The 25,473-nt window shown below is 40.9% G+C and overlaps 2 protein-coding genes across 4 annotated transcripts in view; both read right to left on the bottom strand.

Moving 5' to 3' along the window:
- Positions 1–1,359: 1,359 nt before the first annotated feature.
- Positions 1,360–14,141, bottom strand: LAPTM4A (lysosomal protein transmembrane 4 alpha). The gene is made up of 7 exons (XM_057431767.1): positions 14,025–14,141; positions 6,900–7,020; positions 5,317–5,393; positions 5,095–5,217; positions 3,816–3,911; positions 2,669–2,767; positions 1,360–2,146 (listed from the first exon to the last, which is right to left on the bottom strand). The coding sequence occupies exons 1-7, from the start codon at positions 14,121–14,123 to the stop codon at positions 2,072–2,074; spliced, it is 690 nt and encodes a 229-aa protein (XP_057287750.1). The 5' UTR covers positions 14,124–14,141; the 3' UTR covers positions 1,360–2,071.
- Positions 14,142–24,055: 9,914 nt separating this feature from the next.
- Positions 24,056–25,473, bottom strand: part of LOC130611210 (protein LYRIC-like) — a 28,315-nt gene continuing 26,897 nt past the window's right edge. For 2 of the 3 annotated variants that reach the window (XM_057431761.1, XM_057431762.1), the window contains exons 10-11: positions 24,687–24,816; positions 24,056–24,230 (exon numbers count right to left, since the gene is read on the bottom strand). In XM_057431761.1, the coding sequence (XP_057287744.1) occupies positions 24,175–24,230; positions 24,687–24,816 (186 nt within the window). In that variant the 3' untranslated portion in view covers positions 24,056–24,174. Of the gene's footprint in view, positions 24,231–24,686; positions 24,840–25,473 lie in introns of those variants that run through there. The other variant, XM_057431763.1, reaches the window with a different exon arrangement.

Genomic DNA, 25,473 nt, shown 5'->3' with positions numbered 1-25,473 from the left:
ACAGAACATGGTCTGGTAGAGTAAACCAGCTTTCATCTCCTGGAGGGAGCTGCAGCTCTGAGCAACAGCACATGCACACTCCTCACAGCAACTTCAGGCAGTGTCCGCTGCTGCCAAATACTGCTCACCCGTGAGATCACCCTGCTGCATTTCAGGAAGCCTCAGTGCCCCCATCAGGCTCTGCTCATACCCAACCCACTGAAGTCCTCTGATGCCCATTCATGGTCAGTCAGCCAACAAAGGACAGACCAAGGCTTTAGCTTCCTTCTGTAACACACAGGGATTTTCCCTGGTGCAGATGGGCTGTGGCCACAGTGTATGCTGAGATGGGCACACGAGTACAACACATGACCCCAGCAGTTCCAGCTGTGTTTCTTATACCACTTCAGTTTCACATGGTCTTTCAGCACCAACACCCCACCCCCCCCACCTTCCCCAAGTTAAGGTGCTTGGCCAGCAGATTCCCTGGTTATGGAGTCCTCTTGTAAGCCCCAGTGCAGTACCTTTGAAACCTGGACACTGAGCACCTCTGCCAACAGAGGCAGGTATACAGGGTGATTGGAAGGGCAAGTGGTGCCAGAGGAGCAGCACAAGGTCCTTGGACCACCGTGGCTTAATGTGCTCTCACAGATGTAAAAGGAAAACGCATGTAAAGGAAAACTTCAGTGAAAGGAAAACTCAGGAAACTATTACTGATGGCACGGTAAGGACAGAGGGAACTTACAGACATGTTAGGGGAACAGAAAGGAGACATGGTTGAACAGGCTGGAATAACCAACAATCTTTGTGCTGTAGATATTTGAATCCTTTTTTTCCCAGTTTTATCCCAACTCCCTTTTTATCTTCCAGTGTAGAAAGCCATTTTTTCTTCAGATACATTAGCAGATCACCAAGTTATCTTTTAACTTCTTAACTACAGAGAAGGAAGAGTAGGAAGTTGTTCAGTTGAGTTTGTCGTTTGTTTCTTTTTTTAGAACATCCATTCAGTAACTTAGGACATTTTCCAGTGTAAACCACACTGGAGTCCCTCTGGGTGTCTGTCCTGTTCTTAATGCCTGAGCTCTTCAGACATCAAATTTGCCCTGAGAGCCTGAAGCTTCCAGTACAATTCCCTTTTCCCAGCTTATGTGTAAGTAGCAATCAGACAAGAAGACAACTGAGTACATGACCTGCAAAGGCTGCAAATTGAGCATAATACCTCAAAGGGAATCCCCATTCTCCACCCACAGTAAGACATCTGCTGAAGAAGAGACCAGCCACTAAACAACCCATAGGAAGCTCACGTACATGAAGCTGCATGTATGTGGGACCACTTGCAGCACACTGAAACCCAACAGACAAACCAAGTGAGGCTACTGGTAAATGTTTTGTAAAAGATTTATTTAAGTATCCTTTATCACAAAGAGAAAAATACATATAAGATTAGAAGCATGCAACCATCTTCACATTTCTATTTAATTTTTCTTGCATTTGGAGCACATGGTAATAGATGTCCTGTGCCACCCTCACTTCTTCCTGAAAACTGCTATGTTTCAAGACATGGGATAACAAAAAAAAAAAAACACAATGAAGGCAAGATAACATATCAGGAAAGTGCAAAGTAAAAAAAGTCGCATATATACCACATTCAAACCCTGCTCCCCTCCAGAAACTGGATAAAGGCAAACTGTCATATTGCTGCACGACCAGATTGTCTTTATGACCTACTTTACAAAAAAAATTATATAAATTAAGGGCATGATCCTGCAGACACTTATAATTGTAGCTAACTTCAATCGCAGATTGGCTCAGTTGGTATTATTAAAAGCCACCAGTTAGTCACATGCATAAATCCTTGCAGTATAAGGCCCTAAGGCAATAAAATGTTTAACAGCATTAAGGAGAACAAAAATTAAAGCAAACAAAATCATTCTCAGATGTGTTTTGCTTTGTAAAGTTTGTATCAAACAGTTTAAACAGAACAGTTTGCTCCTAAAGCCCTGAATATTTCTATTACTTAAGCAGTTTTGCAAGATTAAAAGACAAAACCCCCAGGAAGCTGGTACAGATGTTAATCAACATAAAAATTGTTTCAGGCAGGTATGTAGGGAGGTGGAGGTTCCTTCTCAGGCATCTTCACTGCCATTTCATAGGTGGGCAGAACATACTGAGGAGAAGACATTTTGAAGAGATTAACGTAAAGTTTTAGGGAAAAAAAAAAAAAAAAACAAAAGAACAAAAGCATTGTTGCCCCATCAGCAACTTAATCCTCTGTTGCAAGTAAATGTTTAAGAAGAACTTGCTGCTGTTTTCAGTAAGATAGTGATGAAGTGGAAGAAGGTGCAACGGTGTTTACTGCTCTGCTGAACCTAACCAAAGGTCATCCATTCCACCCCACCACCTCTTGGTTTTGCAAGCCAGCAACGAAGAATTTGACTGGTGCCATCAGAAAGCTGCACTAAAAGAACATTCAAAGACTCCTCTCTATAAAGCCTCCTACTTTGTTCACTGTAAGATTGTAACTAAAAAATAACCCACTATAACATCAGCTGCTTTAGCTTTTTTTCCCATCTTTCTAGTCTTTGTTTACAAAGCTGGACAAAGGGTTGTAAATGTACATGATACAGTGTGTTTTCTACTTCAAAATGAAACGATATAGGTTCCTTTTATCTCAAAAAAGAGGTTTTACCTGTGGAGGAGCTTCAAAAGCCGGGTAGGCAGCTAACTCTGGCAAAATTCTGTTGCTGATGTATTTATAGCAGTTCCATACACAGTTAATTAGATATGCCTAAAAGAAGAGAAATTTCTCTTTTTAAACACCTCATACAAATGAACTGATTCAGAAATTAGATGCTGGCTTACATTCATATGACATAAAGGAGCATAAATCAACTTAGTCAACACATCCCCAAAGCACAGTTGCCACTTCCCAGATGTGGCCATGCATTTAGCTTCTGCTGTAACAATGACTCAGAGCATGAGCCACAGGTTTTAGCAAAAGAATTCAGCTAATGTATCTGCCTCTGCAGTGCTAGTTGAATTAATCCTCGACTGGCTTGTGCTTCTGTGGATATCAGTCCAAACTTGCCAGGAGGAAGACAAGGAGGAGGAGGAAGATAAACCAGCACAGTCCTACTCATCCCTGAGATAACATTGCTACTTGTCCAGCTACCAGTGAGAAAATGAGAGCACAAACACACAACTGGGAAAGGCAAGAAGATAGGCAGAGTAGCCTGGACTTTCAGTTCACATTAACTGCTGCAGAAAGACATCCTGTCGTATTACATTTTTATTATTATCATCTGTATAACATTAATCTCTCAATTTTTCATTGTCAGGCTAGCATATGGTTATACACAAGGTACTGAATTTTCTAATCACTACAAAACTCTACCATATTAGGCTTCCACTCCCCCAGCAAGACATTCCTCTTGGAAAAAGTATAGAGGATTAGGAAAATTCTTTTTTATTACTTCATTTTTTCTTAAATACAATATGAATGCAATAAAGGAATATTGTCATGGCCAATGTATATTACCAACTCATTTCTCTAACCTGCTTTGTCAGCACAATAGTTTTTGTAATTCAAATGAATGCCTCTGTATTTAGATTTTCAATAAGAAAATAACTGGTAATATCACCCTTCAGTAGATAGAAAGATGCAGCTCTGAATTAACCTATGCATTTCCTCCTTCCACTGCCTTCCTTCCAAAACATTCACCCCTGGTTTGTTAGGCACAGTGAGCGACAACATCAAGCACTGGGAATTAACTCAGACTGATAACATCTTTATATAGTAACTCATGGAACAGACACATGGTTAAGTTTTAACTTACCTTTAAGATAATAAATAAAGCAAAGACCACCAAAACAATAAACAAGAGACAGGTGGAGTCCAAGGCAAGAAGATCATCTTTGTAAGGGAAATCCGGCTAGTTAAAAAAAAGTAAGGAAGTAAGAGAAAGGGAACAGATAAGCATGAACACTGCATAGTAACAAATATGACAGAACATCCAAATGTCACACCAAATGCAATCAAACTCTTGCATAAACTACTCTCCCATAAACAAAGAGCTCTGTTTCTCACTAGTTTCTTCTTTATCCTCCCATGAAGCACAGTATTCATACTGCCTGTCCTTCAAGTATAGCTCACTTCAGAGAAGGGCTACCTATACTGCAGCCTTGTACTATGCCCCTACTCACTTCCTCAACCCCATGCTGATACAAATATCCATGAAATTTCCTTTTTAACAGCTGTAGCACAACATTTGTACCTGTGGTCCTCTACAAGTCTTCAGAGAGTTACATGTCGATTACCTCCTGTCAGTGCAACAGTAAGTTGTGTGCAAAGTAGAATGCAAAAATTTCCCCAAGGTTCAGAAGAGCTAAAACAACTTGTGAGTTTCACTCTTCTGTTTCCCTGACCACAGTAACAAAGCCTCTCTCCAATACAACTTTTTAATCTGTTTTAAAAAGTAATTTTTTTAACATCTACTTGAAAAATGTAAACACCAGCCAGAAAGAACTTGTAACCCCCATTAACTTGGCATATTCTACCCATTGAGTCTTCTTGCAGTTAAAATACAGGCAGTGTTAATGAAAACTCTGTTACAGTTTTCTTAGAAGATATTGTTGCAAAATAAGAGCCATGCAGAATGTAAAAAGAATGTTCAGAATCTCAGATTCCATCCCATAACTGTGTAGGATCCTGTATAGCTACCCTTATCTATGCTTTTCTTCCCTTTCCCCACCAAATAAGCATCAACACATTTTCAATCTGCAGGAGCAAAAGTATGGTAGAACCACACTGCTCAAAGGGTCACGAACGTTATTGTTTTGAGTACAAATGCAGCTAAGACAGTTTAAACCAACAATTCCCATCACAATTCTTTCTTTACTCTCACTGGCTTTCCTTCTAGGGAACAAGCACACCTTTAGCACTTCCACCTCTGTTAAGGTCTCCTTCTCATAACCACCCTAGCACTCACCCCCTGTGGCTGCTGTAGTCTGAATTCCTCAGTCTTAGGCACAGGAAAGTAACTATAGCTCAGTCACACAATTAAACCAAAGTTTAATTTCATGTAAAGTATCAACTGAAGCTGAACAAACACTTACCAACTGATCCAGGTAATCCTTGATTCTGGGCAGGTATGTTAGAGAACTGATGGCAACTAGACAGCTGAGCACAAAGTCAAAGAGCTGGTAACAGAAGAAGGGGATGAGCCAGCCTACACGATGCTAAGGAGCAGGGGGAATAAAGGAAAAATAGTGACATTCTGGAAGATAGTTAAAAATTCAAGTAGCAAGTTTTAAGCCAGGGGCTATAAACATACTTACAGTGATTGCACCATACACCATCATTGCACTGATTGTGAACATGAGGAGGGAGATTGCAAACAGAACACAAGCATTTTCTGCATTAAAAGAAAAACAATCAGTCATTTCCTGTAGCTGTCATGCTGCATCTGACAGATACCTGAGCTCTACCATCACTAGGTTCTGCTCTCAACAGTTACATTTGTGCAAACGAGCAGCAGCAGAACCAGGTAAGTCTCACCTTTATCAATGGGAGAAGACCTGGTTCAAGAAAACCAGAAGGCATTTGTAAAAATCCCTCTGCCTTAATCAAAAGGCTGAACAAAGCTCAGATACGTGAGTTAGAAGCCTGACACAGACTGATAGTAATACAACATAAAGATGCTGATTTGCAATATATGTCAGTGCTAAAGTTATGTGGGTGATTATCTTTACAACTGGAAAGAATTTTAAGTAAAGCCAGCCCAGTATCAACCTTTACACTTTAAGATGGTTTGATTATATAATTCAGTCATTGGCAGCAGGAGTAGCACTGTTCCTTCAGTAACAAAAAGGAAAACAGGAAATCACTGCATGGAAGGTATACCATTATTTACAAGAAAAGGCAGTTGAACAGAAGCCAAGTGGTAGCAGAATCCAGGACACTCAGGGAAAATGAATGATAAAGATTCTCCCTGTGCATCACAATTACTGATGACAGAAGCACAGCCGCTTTCCACAAGTTAGATTATACTCTCATTCAGCAAGCACAGTTTATGTTTTTAAACATGGAGAAAGAAACCAGTTTGAGAGTCTATAGATGTGGTAAGTTAATGTTTTTAGCAATGCTGAAGCCAAACTGTTGTGGTTCCCACGCTTGAAAGAGATTATCTGAGAATCATAACTTTCCAGTCTGCAACTGATTTGAGAAGATACAATGCAGAAGTGCTCATTTACCCAATTCAGTACAAGATAATATCTACACACACAGCTGGCATCAAGAAGGAGGTCCTCCCATGACCAAAATTTACTGCACTGATCAGGAAACCCCAAGTACTCAGCATAAGCAGCAAGTACTGTTACTCACAATATCCACATGGCACAATCAAAACTGTAATATCCCTTCATGCATACAAACCCCTCTGGCCTATATCCTAACATGGGAAACAAGAATCCTAGAGTCAAAAGCACATGATAGCCATTTTACACTAAATGTATTTTAGTCATATAAGCTTAAGGCTACCAAGAACACCAACAGTCATTACTGAATGTGTGACATTTTACATGTATCTGCTTTAATTTCATTTGAAATCTTGGCAGAGGTGTTTGGCCCTTTTCCACTCTCATTTCATTACTAGCAAACGCGAGATACAGTCACAGGTCAGAACAGAGAGAGCTCCTCAAGCCAGAACATGAATAATTAACATGAAGAATATAAAACAAAACTCTCAAACCCTCAAAACAGTCCCGTAGAACAACTCAATCCCAGAATAATTAAAAAGAACTTCAGACAACAAGACAACCATATAAAAAAGCTGTATGCATGTTACACATCTAGTGTAAGGCAATTACACCATGATATTGCATGTTTTATTTCTAATCAGACAACAGAGTTGTACACCTACCAGCCATTCTCTCAGAAGCATAGTAATTTCCGATGACTTCATAGTGGATATCAACAGTTGGCATTGTATTTGGATGAGTCACCTCTACCGTCAGCAAGATGCCCATCAGCAAGTTCACCACCTGAGAAGGATCACAGGTACCTAAAGGTTATTTATGCTGCAACAGCTATGAGCTTCTCAAAGACACACTAATAAAACTTTTATTTTAGTTAGAAAGAATCTTTGCTTTACCTGTATGTGGGGAAAAAAAAAAAAAAGAACAAAACCACCCAACACAGAACTGAATAAATTTTCAAGATGCTTTAGTTAAACTACTATCAAAACACCCAGAAGAGCACTGAACTCTTGCTAGTTTTAATGAATCACAACTAAACAACTTTGCAAATAAACAGGATGGACAGGGTCTGTAGAGAGCAAATGATATAGTTTAAATGCTGCATGATGAATGCAGAGATCCGTGAACCAGAAAACTGGAAACAGTTAAAGAGGCCAGGAAGGAAACAGATGCAACAAGGAACATTTGGAAGGTTTCTGCTTTCTACAACAAATTGAAAGGCAGAGTTAACTCAATGCACAAATACGGTACTGTACCCTTCTCTCAAGACAGCACTGAGGGGGAAGGCGGAACGAGGCAATGTGTAAGCATCACACAGTAAATACCGAGAACATGAGGAATAACTTCGACTATAGCTCTGATCAAATGTAGCTTGCTTCTTGGTTTCCTCCAAGAAATGATAATTTAATACAAGAAGGAGTGAATGCACATACAGATGTCTCTCCCCTCACATTTTGTTAAATACCAGAAATGCTTTCAGTACTAGTAAGCTCAAGAGAATCAAAAGTAGCTGAAGATTCGGGGGACAGGGGGGAAAAACCCATGTCTTCACAGTATTTATAACCTATTCAAGACCTACAGGGCACAGTTTCTGTTACTAGTATGTGGAGAAACATGCCAAAGGTTGCGTAACAAAAAGAAGTGTAATGGTGGCATTTTGAAGCTGCTGATCAGTATTCAGTGCAGGCATTGCCAGCAAGATCTTTTACAATTAGCCTCAAGAGAAAATAGCCAAACTGGTTTGCACTTTCTTACAACTTACACATATCTGCCAGATAGTTCTTCTTACACTGGCTTGGTTCCAGGAGTTAATGATAGCAGTAGTGGCTATGCACAGTTACAAAAGTTTTCAGTAACGTAAAAAAACCTTTTGACCATTTAAAAGGAGTTTTAGCTTTTAAGACTTACAGTTCCTACCATCAACTCACTGTTGCTACCAGGTTTTGGTTTTTGTTGGTTTTTTGGGTTCCCCTCCCTCCCCCCACCCCTCCCTTTAAACAGGATTTTGTTGTTTGGTTTAGTTTTAGTGTGTTGGGTGTCTTCTGCCCCCTCCAAGGTTTAGAGCTATCACGGCAATAAGCTTGCTTACTCTTTCTGCTAAGAAGAACCTTTCAGTGAAATCAAAGCTGATTGCTCTGTAGAAATGCTATCATGTCATCATGTATTATACAAACTTATTAGAAATTCCAGGTACTTTCAGCCACTTGTATCCTCCATTTTATGCCTTAGAATGTAAAAAAACACAGTAACTAGTACAGCTGCCAGTGAAGAACTAAGTTTAGACACCAACATCGTTAGCCTTGAAACAAGCATTCCCCCTCACAACACACTTCAGGGCTTACTGTCAAGTTGTTCATCTGCCACTTGTCTAAATCTTGTATTTTGCTTCCCCATTATTCAAATGTATAGAATACTACATCCTCTCACTATTCCCATTTCATCCTTCTCTACTCTGGCTTTCTGCTCTCAAGGTATTTTCAAGGCTTCTATTTCCTCCTCTCAAAGTAAACCAAAGACCTACACTTTGGGAAGCAACTTCCTGCTCTATACCTGTTTTAAAAAGCCTATGTCAAGATTCAGATCTCTGGCAGTTGAAGCACCGATTTCTACTTCATAAAACACAAAGAGGCACATTCATTTATTGTTTATACACAGTCAAAATTATAATTGAAACAGTGATAAAGTTCAGGACAAAATTCAATTATTATTTAAATACCAAGTTTTACTGCCATGATAGGCAGTCTGCCTCAAGGCAAAGCGCAAGCAGCACTTGAATTAATATAGAAGTACTGAAGAACCTGAACGCCTTGGAATGGTGAGACTGATCCTGCATTTGTTGCTTTTTTATCCTATTTTCATTCTATCCATGGTCCTAATTTAGCATACTGAAGTCCTCTGCAATTTTCACTAGTTACTGAGTGCAGTTTTAAGTATTATTTTCTCAACCTGAAATGGCATGAAGGAAAACAGAAAATTAAAGAGTTGTTCAAAATCCAATCTATTAGGATCAAACAGTGAGAGAGAATAAAAATAGTAACTTAAAAACAAGAAACCCAAAGTTCTGCCAATAAACACCCCAGGGTTTCCAGGACTCCATTACTACTATTTGTCAATCACATCACAGCACTAAGCAATTCATCATATTCAATATATGGATTTCAACTTTCACAGAAGCTTGATTTAATAGCAAGACCACAATGCCGGTTTCAACTTGATAGTCAGTGTGACTAGCAGGAAGAGTACGGTCTGAATTGCAAGGCATCGTCAGAGCTTCAACGAACATACTCGCTGTGAATAAAATATATGTTCACAAATGGTGTACATGGGGAAGTCAGAAAACTCGCAGCACAGGTAAGCATCACTGTAAACTCAAGATTATAACCACCATCCCCTTAAGAGCTGACAAATCCAACTTGGTGAACAGTGCCCTATTCTGAGGTGATACCTCAGGAGACCCAGCAGTCTCCAACCTAGCCTTTTTTGTTGGAAAGTTAAAAAAAAAAAAAAAAAAGAGAAAAATGAAGTACAAAATGGATCTTCAAATTCTTATTCAAAAGATTACTCCACTAAGATGAAAAAAATTAGCTTTGTAGTAATTTAAGAAATGTATTTTGCCGTTATAGTTGGCATAACTGATCTTAAAGTTTCATGTAGCTTATATCAAATTAAAAAATACAGTATCTGGTATTAAAATAGAAAGTCAGCTTTTTTTGTTACAAACTGGTAACAGAAATATTAGCTCCCCATATGATCAGAACTCAAACGGCTGTGGGATAAGCATTATCTTTTCAATCAGTGAGCTGTATCTCCATGGTATACATTTAAAACCCAATTATGCAAGTGCTTTGTCTCTCTGGAGGCCTGAGCACAAAGTCCAGGTTTCCTCAAGAGCTGCAAATAACTAAAAGTCTTGGACATAAACAAGAATTCAACTTATAAATTGTTTATTCCCTTTTATGAGCAAGAACGAAGAAAACTGCCTTACACTACTCCACCTTCTCATCTTTCTCATCTCTGACTTTCCCTGTGTTTTTTCTTAAATATGCTTCTGAAGAAACAAACCAAGATGGGGGGTTTGTTCTGGTTTTTAACTATACTGAAATAATAAAAATAATTTTAAATGGGGTGCTTCAGACCTTCTAGCACTTTCAAGATTAGACTGGGACCAGTTACATTTCTTCATTTCTGGTGATCTTGTTCAGTAAACAAACTGACTCGAGATCCTCCTCACCCTCCTGCTAACCAGTAGCAATTGCATCATTTTGATTCCATCCCTGAAGTTTGCTGCCAGAACGAAACAGCCACTCCCTCCGAAACAATGCTAGTACTTTTGGAGTGTTTATTGAACTCTGATCTGATTTTTGCTAGCACAGTGTTCATGCTTCCGGTTTCTGGAAAACACTGTGCCTAGTAAGAAAGCTTACAGGAAGAAACAAACTCCAAAACCACACATTTGCAATTACGGAGCTTGGAATAGAAAGGTTTCTGTTTCCTTCCTACACAGACAGTAGCGGGTGTTGCAGAGTAAACCAAACTATATTAGCACAGGAACTTAAGGATGAGTATGCTAGAAACATTCTTATTTCATCTTTTTGCACATACAGCTTTATGTATTTATCAGAAACAACAGCACAGAGACCCAAGCATGCTTAAAACACACAGTTCGACAACACAGCATCAGCAGCAGACATTTTTGTAAGATGACACCTTATATGTCTCTGTAGACTCACTAAAGTACACAATAAGGACAGCGATATAATTGGATTAGTGAGGAGACAAGTTATTTAGATGCAAGGCTTGTAAGTACACAAATAAGCAAGGAATAGGAAAATGCCTAAAGAAACTGTTACATAAGAATAACACACATGTATTAAGTAGCCAAAACTCTTATCTTACTAAAAACATCTGGAGTAGACTGCTATGCAACTCCATTTTGTGTTTGGTATCAAATCCCTTCAGGACTGCTCAGCACAAGAACATAGTCTATCCAGTAAATAAAAGCTGACCAAGATTTTCAGTAACATGAAGCTATTGTTGAACTGAGCATTCTCCCCCACCAAAAAGCTACCTCCCTTGCAAAACAAACCAACAGAAAATAAACTCAAAAAAACCCCACAAATAAATGAAAAATCCCACCCTAAAAGAGTTACTACTATTTGTCCCACTACAACTTTCAAGCACTAATTATTAAATTAATTTAGACATACTTATCACAAGCTAGTGTCTGAAAGACTGAAGTTAGTGACACACTTAAATGTTGCATTAATTACCTTAACATGCCCTAGGCCATTTAATATTTTTTTGTTGGTCAGCAGAAAAGTAAGTTTAATTACCACTGTCCAAATCATACTTGGCCTTCAAAAGGTATGAATTATAGTTGAGTTCTGATTTAAAGCATTAGGCAAGACCACCTAAGGCTTCATGGTAAGACCTTACTTATTTCAGCTCAATCAGCTAACAGTTGTCAGACTTAAGAGTTATCACCTTTTCCCAGCTGACAGCTGGAAAGAAATGGGTAAATATTTTCAATACGTAGTTAAGGTGATACAGTTTATAGAAAAAGCACAGCTGTGAACATGCACACTACTACCCTGAACTCACTATGTCCTTCCCTTCTAGCAGCCTGAATCTGTTGCAGTTACAAGAGAACAAAGCAATACTTGGTCTCACACACTGCTCCAGCTCTGAAGCCTCATCGATGACCCACATAACTTTCCACTGTCGGTCCATAAGTACTACAAATACTTGCAGAGACCCAGGAAGGAGGAAGAGGTACTGCATCCAAGCAACAAGATGCAACAGAAGCACAGCAAGAGAGGTAGAAGCTGTAAGTACTACTGGGTCTGCGGCCATAGAAAATACATCCCTGCCCACCATTCCACCAAGTTGCTGGGTTTCTAGATACTCCTGCAAGCAGAAAACTAAAGTAGGGAAGGCAGAAGGTTTGTAACAAGAATGGGTGCCTCTTCACTGTTAACAATTTATGCTTTTACTTGAGGTAACAGAAGCGTATTCTTGATCTCTTCCACCAGCACGGGGTAAAACTTCTGGAGTGTCTGCAGGTTACCAGAACAAGTCTGCTGTCCAGTACTGCAACGGACCTTACTTTTCTATTTTACACAAACTAAAAGAGCTTAATCAAGACCACAATGTTGTTTGGTTTTTTTTTTAATTTCCTTTTGAAAAAGGAGAAAACAAACAGAATAAAAAACAAACAGAAAAAAAAACAAACACACCCCCCCCCCCCCCCCCAACAAACAAACAAAAAAACCCAAACCAAACTAAAACCCCCAAAACCCCTTTCCTAGAGTTTTGGTACACTTCCCACCACCCACCTTGCTTTTTCTTCCACTCCACTCTCCTGCCATTTTATTGTTCGTCTGTATTTTTTTTAAATCAGTGGAACTACCAAGATGAAAAAAAAAAAAAAAAGACTCTATCCATGTATTTGCTGAAGATAAACCATAAACTCTGCAAACTTCAAACCCCCACACTGCCTGTAAAAGCAATTTCTGTACACAGCTCCTTTATATCAAGGCATGAAAATCCAGAATTTTCTTATTTTTACAATCTGGGGAATGATAAAGGAGAATACAGGCTTTGGTTACAGCTTCAGGAGAACAGAAAAGGTATGATGTAACACTTTTAAACTAACTTCACATTTTTTACAGCCCATGAGCATAAGGGGAAGGAAAAATGAGGAAATGACTTCAGTAAAGAGGAACTCAGCTCACCTTTAAGAGAACTAAGAGAAGTTAACGCTCCATGCCTTAACTTGCTGGTACTATTGTGAAAACAGTATTTCACTCTACTGCAAAAATATTCCTTTAACATATCAGCTCCACCACCACAGCACCCTCTCAGAAAAAGCACCAACCAGTCAGAAAACAAGAGGTGTTTTGGAAATCAGATCTGTTTGTATTACCCCTCTGTGTTGAGAATACAGAGTACCAAACAACTGGAACTGGAACAAGTGGAAGCCATGCTCATTTTGAAGAGCTTCACCTTCCTCTCAGAGGTTAAACACTACTCAGGGGAACCACATCTTAGAATTATAAAGTCACAGAATGTTTGGGTTGGAAGGGGCCTCAAAGCTCATCTAGTTCCAATCTCCTGCCACAGGCAGGGACATCTTGTACTGAACCAAGTTGCTTAAAGCCCCATCCAGCCTGGCCTTCAACTCTTCCAGGGGTGAGGCAGCCACAACTTCCCTGACATACCCAAATTCCAATCTCCCCACGCATCTCCTGTCTTACGAAGGATAAGTGCAGGACTGCTTGAAACATAACATGTCCCTGTCCCTCCAATCCAAGAAAAGTAATAGTAACAAAACCCCTCAGAGAGCCACATTAAGATGCCCTGAACTTCTACATTATTTTCTTTCCCTAGCCGCCACAGATGAGGCCGCTGGGGAACAACTGTGTTAGGCAAGCCCGAAACACACCCCGGGAAGGAAGAGGGGCTCGAATCACGCGGATGACTGCAGGAAACCCGTGCAGCTTCCCCCGCCGGGAGCGGCACGAGGCACAGTCTTAACAGCTGGCAAGACACAGCCGACTCCCGAGTGGGGACAACTCCTGCGGTGAGAAGCAGCCCCGATGCGCCCACCCCCACAACCCCGCCACAGCCCCCTCAAAACCCCCGCCCCGCCGCACGCGCGCTGTCCCACACCTGCGCACCAAAGCTGAGCAAAGCCCCAGCTCCACGCATGCGCGCTGCACACCCGTCTCCCTCCCCCCACCCATGACCGCCCCCTCAGCGGCGCCGTGCCACCAACGCCGGGCTCTCACCATGTACCAGGTGCCCAGGATGATGGTGCCAGTGCGCACATGGCAGCAGCCGCAACAGCGGGTACTGTAGAAGCGGTCCCGGCTCCGCTTAAAAGTCATGGCGGCGGCGGCAACGCCGACTTCCGTCCTGCCTGCGAGCTTACGACTCACCCTCTCCAGCCACTTCCTCTCCAGCTGAGAACCATAAAACCCCCGCGCGCGTCACCGCCGCTCTGACCAATCAGTCGCCGCGCGGGGAGTGCCTGCGGGAGGGTTTACGCGTTGCCGCGGCAACAGGAGACTGGCGGAGCCGCAGGCCCGAGCACCGCTGAGTGCGATGCCTTATCGCTTACCTGGAGCGGTGGGATGGGGTGGGGTGCTGTGCTCTCACCGTGTTGAGGTCAATCTCCTTCCTCCTGTTTCAGGCCCCTCCGCACGGCTGATTTCTCTCGGCCCCTTGTTCCTCTCCGGGATCTACGGAGGCACAGCTCTGGTGCTTCCTCGCGCAGTGCCAGTGAAGGCTCGCCGGGGCAAAGAGTCGGTTGTGGCCTCCGAGTAGGCAGCCAAAGCCCTAAGGAGACGATTGTGTTGCCCAGCGACAGCCCCTTCCATGAAAAACGGGAGGCGTTGTCTCCTTAGTAGAGCCCGAAGTGGCTTTCTTTGAGATGCTACCAACATTCCATGGCTTTGGCTGAAATCCAGCCAGTACTGTACAGGGTTTAATTCGTTTAAACTGTTTGTTCTTTTGTTTTAATTTCTTGGATGAAATTATTAATATTTTGTGTTACATGCTAAGAGGATATGTGATAAAAGGGTAAATAGGAGAGTTTTAGCCTACAGAGTTGCTTTACTTTTTGTGAGCCAAAGTCCCTGTAGATGAGTGGGTAACAATAATAGCACATTAGTCACACTCAAAATTGCAGATGCTGCCAGATACCTATGTTAATTAGAAACAATGTGTATAAATTGAAGTGCTGCCTTTGTATGTGTATGGGTTAAGAGGTTGCTCCGCCACTTGGACAGCAAACAGCAAGTAACCCAGAAACACAGTCTTGTGCTAATAGAAGTTTTACATCATGCTGTCATATTTTAGCTGCTTTTTCTAACCCTGACTTTCTGATCCATCTGTTATGAGTTAAAAGGTCTGGAACTGAGTTAAATTGACTCTTGCTGGTAAAGGATAATTCATATTATTAACAGTATTCAACTACAACAAAAACTGCAGAAGCCTGGACCATTACATTAGGAACCCCAAAGTGATTTTGATTAATTCAATAAACAAAAGTAAAAGCCAATAACCACAAAACTCCATGTGATACATTCTTGTAGGAGCAGGACCTATAAACTTCCCCCAACTCAGGGGCAGCTGATGGTTTTTGCAGACCTGAGCTGTTGGTACAGATACGCACGCAGTTTGTTTTAACCTTGGTGCATCTGCAATTATTTCCTTCTTGGCCTTGTACAACCAACACTCCTAGGTCTGTAAGTATTTGCTGTGCATATATACACAAAGATGTATGTCATTTGTCAGTATTAATACTGAGTTTCCTCACTGTGAACAATGGGAAGGTAATGAGGGTGGCTGTACTTGTTCTTTTGATATATTCCAGATCCTACAATTAACACATTTTATTGTTTTAGCTACTTAGTCTATTTTTAAACATGAGCTGTTGCTGAGTTGTCTTTATTTACTTAAAGACTTTAAAACTGACCTTTTTATTTTAAATCCCCTGTGTTCCACAGCTGGTATTTTTCTTCCTTAGGGTATATTTCATTTTTGAATAAAAATGTTGTAAGTGCTGCTAAGACTGCTCTAATGATCCTATTATAAACTATTGTTTATTTCTTTAATGCACCTAATGTTCTAAGCCCTGTGCACAGATGCTTAATTATCAACACTCTGATTTAATGTAGCAAAACCAGACTGATTTTAATCAATACACATGCATGCATGTAAATAAATAGAAAAGGAATGTGCATCTTGTTGTAACCAGTCATTTAATAAATCAGTTTTCTCACTAATGGCACTTGGGAAGCCAAAGCCAACTGTACGCCTGAACTGATTGCATTGTTCCTGCAAAGTTGAGCAGCTCTCCCTCCTCTTGATTGGTCCCTGTGTGAATCAGGAATCCTTAGGACCAGCTAAGAGAAACCAGTAGCCTCTTGCTTGAGTTTGGGCATCCGCTTGAAAACACCTAGATTTCATTCCCAAGTGAAATGGTTTGTGAGGGCAAGTGCTCCCATGAAGATCTTGCAGTTGGACACTTCGCCTTGACTAGCATCGCTGGCAGCTCACATGTCAGGTTCAGATCTTCAGAGCTATTTTCATGAGATGAAAGAACTCTTAATTAAGTGTTCATATCTCTGTCAGCCAGGGTCGAAATAAAAATTGATGTGATTCCCTTGAGCTTCACTGCTTGTTCACTGTAGACAACAAAAGACACTGGGAAGAATAATGTGAATGTCATTTAATATCACAAAGCAGCTTTCCACAGCAAGATAGGCTGATGTTGAAATATTGAGTGTGCATAAAAAAAAAAAAAACACTCTCCACTTTCTCCACCCTCAAAAAAAAAAAAAAGTATTTTGAGAATGACTTCCTTGTTTCCTGTACTTTGGAGAAGAGAGGATAGTTTAATGATTTTAGTCCTACCCTCTGTGAAAGACTCCAGTTCTTTCATGCCACAGGCGGCCCAGATGACCTCAGGCAAAAAAACCTTCTTCTCTGAGCCTTAATTCTGTCATTTTTCCTAGTTCAGAGAGGATTTGTGAGTCTAAATGTTTTAAAAATTCTGAAGGACTCCACTAATGCACATGGCAGCCAGAGAAAATCTCAGAGAAATAGCAAGTATTGATGATAAACTTTCCTTCCCAGATAGCAGAGCAACCTTGACACTGCAGGACCAAATCATCCACTTCCACAACAGTGAGAGCAGAAAGCCCTACTCATTCTGCAAGTGAGAAGCAGCTGCAAAAGAATTATTCAGATTCCTTTACCAGCAAGGCACTTAACTCCTTCCCTTTCAGCAGGTAGGGAGAAAATGAATTTTGATATCACGGTGTTCCTCATTAGCCAAACTTGTTCGGTCTTTCAAAATCCATGTCTAGACAGGAGATTTGAACTTCTGTCTTGAGAGGGCCTGGCAATCTTCTACCAAGCACGTTAGTTTTTAATAATAATATTTTAAAATAATACATGTGACAGCAGAACAGTAAGGATTGAGCAAATGAGTTGTCAGGATCCACTCTCCTTCAGCTGCTTCAAAAAGCTGAGTTCAAAACCTGCAAGATGTCAGAACAACAGAGCACTAAGACTGTTCTATGCTGATTTTTGTAATTCCCCAGTCGCTCCCTTTTGTTCCATTCTTCAGTCTATCCTTGGCTAAAAGATGTTGGTTTAGACTTACGCTGTAATCATTACTGCTCTGCGTGCACTGAACTCTTGCCAGGTTGCTTATGAAAGACGAGGTGTTACTCTCTTTCAGCATTTGCTCTGTGTGTGTGTGTGTGTGTGTGTGTGTGTGTGTGTGAGGGGAAACCTACAGACCATGAGCTGATAATCATACGTAACCTCCACAGGCAGAGTTGATACCATTTCGTAATTAAAATCTTGCCCTGTTTGGAACTGGGGACACTGAGGCACGATGAGCTGAACTGATTTGACCAGCACCACGAAGGCTAGTGAATGCAGTAGGAACATCAAACACATCTCATGTCATATGACTTCTTTGCCAGGGAATAAAAGGTAGAGTGCAGGACATGTGGAGCTTTTCTATCCCAAATGGAAGGCGCACAGTAACAAGCTACTTCTATTTTTTCCCCTAACTTTTCTCTAGGCATGTTTCTCCTACTCTATAAGATAATATAATAATAATAATAAAAAAAAAAGAAGATAGGTGACTTGGCTGTCAGACTCAGTTATTTCCTGCATGGAACAACCATTTTTAAGTTAAAAATGCAAAGTTTTTTCAACATCACAGAGAAACTAATGTCTTTACATAGATACTGCAGTACATAACACTGGATCCATACAACAGAAGTTAGAAAAACCAATAGCACTGGTCAGAAAATGTGAAAAATATCTGGTCTGAGAGCATGGATTAGCATTTTGCTTCCTTAAAAAATATAAGAATGTATTGGAGTAAAAGCAAAGCATTAACGTATCAAAAAAAAGGAAAAAAAAAAAAAACACAGAAATAAATTAGTCAGGAGGGAAACTTTCCTGTAGGTGACTCACACACTGAAATTCTAATGTTCCTGAATTCAGCATTAACAAATTTCAATAGGCTTTTTCTCCAAGATGGATTCTGCTAGAAGAACAGGCTAATTCAAAGATTCAGTGGTTTCTTGCAAGAGATAAGAAAGTAACAAGAATGTATCACATGGAGTTTTGTGGTTATTGGCTTTTACTTTTGTTTATTGAATTAATCAAAATCACTTTGGGGTTCCTAATGTAATGGTCCAGGCTTCTGCAGTTTTTGTTGTAGTTGAATACTGTTAATAATATGAATTATCCTTTACCAGCAAGAGTCAATTTAACTCAGTTCCAGACCTTTTAACTCATAACAGATGGATCAGAAAGTCAGGGTTAGAAAAAGCAGCTAAAATATGACAGCATAATGTAAAACTTCTATTAGCACAAGACTGTGTTTCTGGGTTACTTGCTGTTTGCTTAGCTTTTCTGAATATCAAACATTGAATAAAAATTCTTGCATTCATCAAGAGAATCAAAATCTACAAGAGCTGTGGTTCATTTATAGCAGCCTTCGTGCAGCAGAGGAGCTATAAAAATGTCTAAAAATAATGTAATCTAAAATGGTACTTGCAATTTCAGATATCTCAGTACTTTCACATGATGAAAAGTGAGCAGTGGACTTCCTGGCAGTCTTCCCTTCCAGCCCTCAGCCCAGACTTGCGTCTCCATGAATCTTGGCACAATGAAAAGGTGGAACCTGAGGGCCTGCACACCACCTGCTCAGTGAAGTAGGAAGAGTTACCTCTGGGTGATTGTTATTTCTTTACACGTTGGCTCTTTTAATGGGTTTACAGTTTGGGACATGGGCAAAGGTTTCCCTGAGGAATACAGTGGCAGGCAGCTGATGCTGCCAGAAGTGCTCGATAAAGTCATGTATCACATCTCTTCAACTTGCTTCCACTACTAAAGGAAAATAGTGCATGCAAAGAGCAATCAAAGTTTGACAGGAAATAAAGTTCCCCACATTTGTAATATGCTCTTGATGGGACAATACCAGGGTCAATTACTGTTAGAGTGGCTTTTTCCCAAGAAGACACAGGGAGTTTGTTTCTGAGACCAGTGTATTACACTGTCCTTCCAGTACAGGAGGACGCTTCCTTTGCAGATGAGAACATCTGTGGAGCTGAATGCTACCAGGTATGGCCCATACTGAAAAGTTCAATTTGCCTTGAAAAGACCCTTGGGTAAGGTTCAGTACTATCACAGAAGAAGGACAAGACCTCATCTTTGCAGCCCATCACTTAAAACCCCCCTCTTCTCACAAGGAGTCAGGTACCCTTAAAAACATTCAGTATTATGGAGCAGATCTGTGTTACTTTCTGCCAGGCAATTAGCATGTCTACCTGCAGATATGTCAGCTGTGCCACTGATCTGCAAATCGGGTGGAACCTTGATAATTATATGATCATTTGCAGATAATTATTGAACAACAGGCAAAATTCCTCTCTGCGATTGCCCCGCTTAACCCTGATGGTATTATAACACAGTTTAAGTGTGAAGCAAAGCTCCAGCCTCTGCATCTGCATCCTGCAGTCTGACTATGAGTAAACCCAGCTTTGTAGGTCAGGAGTTCATCAATTACAGCATCAACCACATCTTAATCCCTGAAATACTCACAGACCCATTGCCCACGGATATGGGATGTAGCCAATCCTCCACTTTCAAAAGGCTTCCCCCAAGAAAGAGCATCATTACAAAAATAGATTAGACTGAGTTTAAGAGAAAGTTGAAACTTAAAGCAGTATTTCTTTATTTGCTGCTGCTGCTGTAACAATAAATTGCTTGCTCCTAACCAGATTATAGATGTTTTCTAAGCCATGCATTATCCCACCTCCTATGCTGTGGCTGCACCAGAGGCTTGGTTTCCAGCCACTGGGTTGTCTGCAGGGGCAGGGAGAGCTTTTGGGTGTTCCCAAGGCATATGCTACTCAAGCAAGTAATAAATTGCTTAGGGAAAAAGAAGGGGGAACCAGCTGGATCTGGCCCATGAACTGGCAATTAGACCACAGTGGGTTGAGGAATGAGAAAAGAGAGGCTACTCTAGACTTACCCTTTCAGGGGATAAGCTACACAGAGAATGGAAACTTTCAGCTATAGCACAAGCAATGCTCCAACTTCTTGGAGGGATGCTGAATCTCCTATCTGAGGATTTATGCTGGTCTTCAGCTGGTGAAGATCAGAGACTAGGAGAATAAGCATATCTAGCACATTCATTTAACACTCCCAGTGCCAGAAGCAGCATAGCAGGCTGTTGATCTGCACAGAACAGTTAATTCCCACAGCGGAGAAGAGGAAACATGTCTTAAACGCATAGAAACCAGGGAGCAGCTTGAACACGCAGTGTTGAAAGGAAGGTGAATTTCCTACGGGACTCAACAGTCTGGATTTCGAAGGTGCTGGTCATATGCAAAGACCATTTGTTAAGCTGAGCAATGGTTTTTCAGCCTCCGAGGACTAGGAAATGAAAAAGTGGAAGTTAACAGCAGTTGCTGAGTGATTTGATTTGGTTGTTTTTTTTAAATTTAGTCCTCTCACGGAGGAACCAGACCCTCAGCACACTTGCCCATCCCTGGGAACCCGCGTAGCAGCAGATCTGGGGGATGCGGCGCAGAAAGGCTTCAGGCATGTATCAAACAGTACCCAAATACTTTCCTGACTACTCTCAGCAATGGTACCAATACCGCACATGAATCACAAAAACAATACAGACACCAAACTTTTCCTGAAGAGAGGTTTGCCATCACTTAGGAAAGCCTACAATCAACTACAATTCAGTTGAAGGAATGTATTTTCTTTGCTTACGTTAGTATGTATTATTAAATCATGTGCTGCTATAAACTACTGAGCCCGTCTGTATTACAGTGATGACTTCCCATCTGTGGAACAGTGGAGGCAGAAGAAACACACAGCTCTCCTGATACCACTGATGTCAGTAAGAGCGGTACTGATGAATTTGTCAGAAAAACTGGGTAATATAATTTACTGCTGCTTGTCATCAGCACCACAGTCAACTTGTCGGTGTTGCAGGTATTGATTGCTCTTTCATCCCAACAAAAGAAGAATGTCATGAGGATTTCCTAACCATATGTCCTGGGTTCAGCAGTAGCAGTCATTTTTCTCCTTCTTGGTAGCTGGTGCAGTGCAGTGTTTTGACTTTTGGCCTGGGAACAGAGCTGATAACAATGATGTTTTGGTTTGGCCAAGGGCTTTGTGAGCCTCATGCTCTGCTAGGGCGGAGGGGAAGCCAGGAGGAAGCAGAGACAGGACATGTGACCCAAGCTAGCCAAAGAGGTATTCCATACCACAGCACGTCATGCCCAGAATGTAACTGGGAGTGAGCCGGAAGGGCTGGGAGACTGCAGGGTTGGAGGAGGTATCGGTGGGTGCTTGGTCGGGCTGGGGGGGAGGGGTGGGCGAGTTATCGGTTGGCTGGTGGTGAGGTGTTGTATTCTCTTCCCTTGTTATTTCCTTTATCATTATTATCATTGGTGGTAGCAGTAGTGATTTGTGTTATACCTTAGTTACTAAACTGTTCTTATCTCAACCTGTGGGAGTTGCATTCTTTTTGACTCTCCTCTCTGTCCCTCCGGGAGCAGGGGGAGGGCAAGAAGGGGGGGGGGGGGGAAGTGCATTAACGAATTGCCTGACTGGGTTTAAACCACCACACCATAAAAGGGTTCAGATGAAGTAAATATATTAAAAAACATTTACAGTACACCAAAAAAGCTTGAAAATTAAATGGTTTTAGCCAAAAACACATGCTCTTACTTGCACACATACAAACTAATTAAATAATACTGCTCTTGAATGCTGGGCTTTGGGCAAAAGTTTTGATATTTATTATTAAAACAATGAACATTTGAAAAAAAAAACATAATTACACAGACCAAAAAGTTTGCAAGTAGATACAGAGGAAAAATACAGAAGAAATCAGGAGCCTCTCTTTATCTCCTTCATTCTTCCTTTTTTTTTTTTTATGACAGAGGTTATCTTCAATGTTAAACAAAGACCTTGAGCAACATCCTGGCCCCAGTGAGGTCAATGAATGAATGTTTTCCATTGGCTTCAGAGATAGCAGAACTTTAGTCATTACCCACATACTCTTCTAAATCCTTGAACTTGCTGTACTTGTTTCTCCAGTGACGCTATATATTTTCTTGTTATACATCTGCTCCAAACCAGCTACTTTCCAGATAAAAGCACTTTGGTCTATTCAGTCCGCTCATAAACTGCCTATATTTTGCCTACATTGAGACACAATCACCAAGACTTGCAGAGTCTAGATAGTGGGTTGCTAAGTGGTAGCAGTTAAGAGTACCCTTCACCTGCCTGTCTGAAACAATCCTGCTGTGCTGAATTTTCAGGACACACTGTACTGATAACTACCCAACAGTCACAGCACAAGAGAACATACAGTAGCTAAACTCGAAACACAAATACATTGCTGCAACTAATTGCTTCTCTGAAGGATACAGCTGTGTTGACAGCTATGCAGATGAAGGCTGTCAGGTAATAGCATAGAACTCCAGATAAAGCTGACAAGCCAGCATCCGGGATTCAGTGGCTGCAATGTCAAAAGCACATGGCTATCTTCCAGCCCAGTGATGCAATCAGGAGTACTGCTGTGGCAGAGTAAAGCCATTATCATCCCTAGTTACTCAGTGTTCCATGTGAAATGAGTTTCAGCGCACCAGCCCAATGCTTACAAACTTGCATACATTTAACACGTTACCAATGTAATCTTCCCACACAATCTCCAAAGGCACAAAGTCCAATGCAGATGGAGATTTCTCAATCACTACCTCATATTCCAGGCAGCACTTCTAGGATGGGTCAGGTGGAGGCACAGTCTCAAGACCCTCTGATGGAACCCTCACAGCTGCCAGTAAAGCTGCAGCTCCTCTAGAGATAAAGGGCTTCAGCTGTTAGTGGTGACAGCTCTGCGCTTTTTGTAAACCTCAGTATTCAATTGTAACACATTCCCTCCTCCATACCATAAGCCCTCTGACAACAAGAAATACACACTCTTCAACAAATACTAAAATGACATTTTAAAAAACTTCATTCACAAATTTCATTTATATTGGAATATTTAACAAAACTATAAAAACCTTCAGATTAAGAAAAATTATTTTTAAAAGTTACTTCAGTCTACTCTAAGTACAAATGCAACATGCTTTGGACATCCAGACTTTAAACTTTAGCAGACCGTGAAACCTGAGGAGAAATAAAGGGTTTAGATCATCTTTCCAAATAATTTTAAAATCTCCTTTAGAAATTTTCCCTTGTAGAACAAGTTAGCCTTATGTGGCGTGAAAAGTATAAATACATCAAGGTATGAGACCATAGTCAGATAACAGCAGCCAACGAAGGTCAAAAAGATTTAGGAGGTTTAAGAATGATCCTTGTATTCTCCCTTTGTCTCTGATCAATGGTTCCTTCTGTACATTACTAGCCTGTCAACAAGTATCTCTGCAAAAAAGCCAGAGAAGACCAGACTAGCTGGTGGATCCGCCATGGGACCAAAGTACAGTCACAGTCAGGAGCGTCCTGACTGTTTCTACAATGGCATATAACATTACAAGTTGACAAACAACATAGCAGTGAAAAACTGAAAGGACTTAATGCAACCAGTCAAACCCCATTCAACAGCTTCTAACCAAGAGCAGCAGTTTATAATGAACGGCTACTCTGTTTCAATGCCACCTCCTGTGCACAGCATGCTCATTCTCTCCGTTCTCTCACTCACTCACACACTCTGGCTCACAGCTCCTCTTCTCCTCTTTCTTTCCTGGGAGGTCCCCTATATCCTCTCTTTGCTTTGGACTCAGTGCAGCATCACAGAAAGCGGAATCCTTGCAGTGCACTGGCATGCCTGCCCCATTGTGTTGTCACTCTGGCAGCTGCGCAGCTCCTTCAAGTCTCTTTCTTCATTTTTTTCCTCTTCCTCCTCTCCTTTTTTCCAGGTACACCTACCATACAAACAATGGGGCCAGTGCACAAACCTTCTACATGCAATCATGTCCCTGGACACTGCTGGGTTTTCACCTGAAATGAGTATTTTGGGGTTCTCAGATACGTTTTACAAGGGCCACCTATTTTCAAGGGTAATCCAAAGTCATGGGAAGGGCTGTGTATGTTTTTAGCAGGCTCTGACTCACTCACACACACATCTGCTTCTATTTCACATTTAAAAGCACTGTGCAAAATACTAAATGCAATAGTAGTTTTGCTTATTAACTCTAACAGGAGCAGGAATATGTATCTGTCACAGAAAAACCTCAAAGTTTTACAGAGCCTCTCTAAGAAATGACACAGTTAAAGAAGCGTTTTGCATATTCTGTTAAAAATGCATTTGTGAACACTCCTCAGATTATGCATTATTCTGAAACAAAAATTCATCAGATGTTCAAAAAACAATCACTTACCATTACTGGGTGAATTAATAGCAACATCCAAGGAGTTTTTGAAGGAAGCACAGACTGCATCACTGCTATGTTTTCTGGATAAAAAGCCCCTTGGGCCTTCTTCCATTCTTGTTTCCAAACCTTCCTGGGGCTTAATTGAAACAATATGCTTCACTAAGTATATGAGTTAAATAAAGCATATGCAAGTACAAAATATGAGAGAAAATGTCATTATCAGAGGGAATTAGGGTATTTGAAGAAACAGCAGGACAAATTAGTTTATAAATTATTAGAGTATTCTGGCACGTCATCTACCTACTTTGTTTGTTTTAGAAGGGATTAAAGTGTTGAAATTGTCTTTCATTACCATCTTTCCCTTTGTTTCCCTCAGTGAATAGAAGTACAGCAAGATATATTGAGGGGAAAGTACTGTAACTGTATAGTGAGACTGAAGACTAAGATGTGACTGCTAAATGACCACAGTTGACAGAGGTAGCACAGGGTGTGTGATGAGCAACTTTGTATATGTGGCTTCATATGTAATTTCATTTTTTTATGTCTATCGCCAAAGGATGAGCTTGCACAGCAGCAGACACCAGCATTTGGGACTGACATGAAACATGAGCTCCCTCTGTCCCATCATAAACATGCCAGACGAAACTGTGCTGTCATGAGGAGTCTGAACAGCATTATTAAGATTATTCATTAAAGTACATACAAGGCTAAAGCAACTAATTGGATGTGCAAGAGAGAGAGTAGCCCGGCAGCACCCTGGTAACTGGTGGGTTGCTGTAATGACCACATGCAT

Source organism: Pezoporus wallicus, unplaced genomic scaffold (assembly GCF_028554395.1).
Source record: "Pezoporus wallicus isolate ANWC-B61680 ecotype Strahan unplaced genomic scaffold, APGP_CSIRO_Pwel_v1 contig_161, whole genome shotgun sequence".
NCBI lineage: Eukaryota > Metazoa > Chordata > Aves > Psittaciformes > Psittacidae > Pezoporus > Pezoporus wallicus.
Note: the sequence above shows the minus strand (reverse complement) of the source record. Positions and strands in the feature narration are given on the sequence as shown.

Bases quoted from the DNA above. Each gene is read 5' to 3' on its own strand.
- LAPTM4A (XM_057431767.1), bottom strand. From the start codon at position 14,123: ATGACTTTTAAGCGGAGCCGGGACCGCTTCTACAGTACCCGCTGTTGC. The intron at 5,218-5,316 runs GTAAGTATGTTT...CCTGCTCCTTAG, and splicing joins TGGTGTATGGTGCAATCACT to CATCGTGTAGGCTGGCTCAT. The intron at 2,147-2,668 runs GTAAAACCTCTT...TCTTCTCCTCAG, and splicing joins CTTTTGAAGCTCCTCCACAG to TATGTTCTGCCCACCTATGA.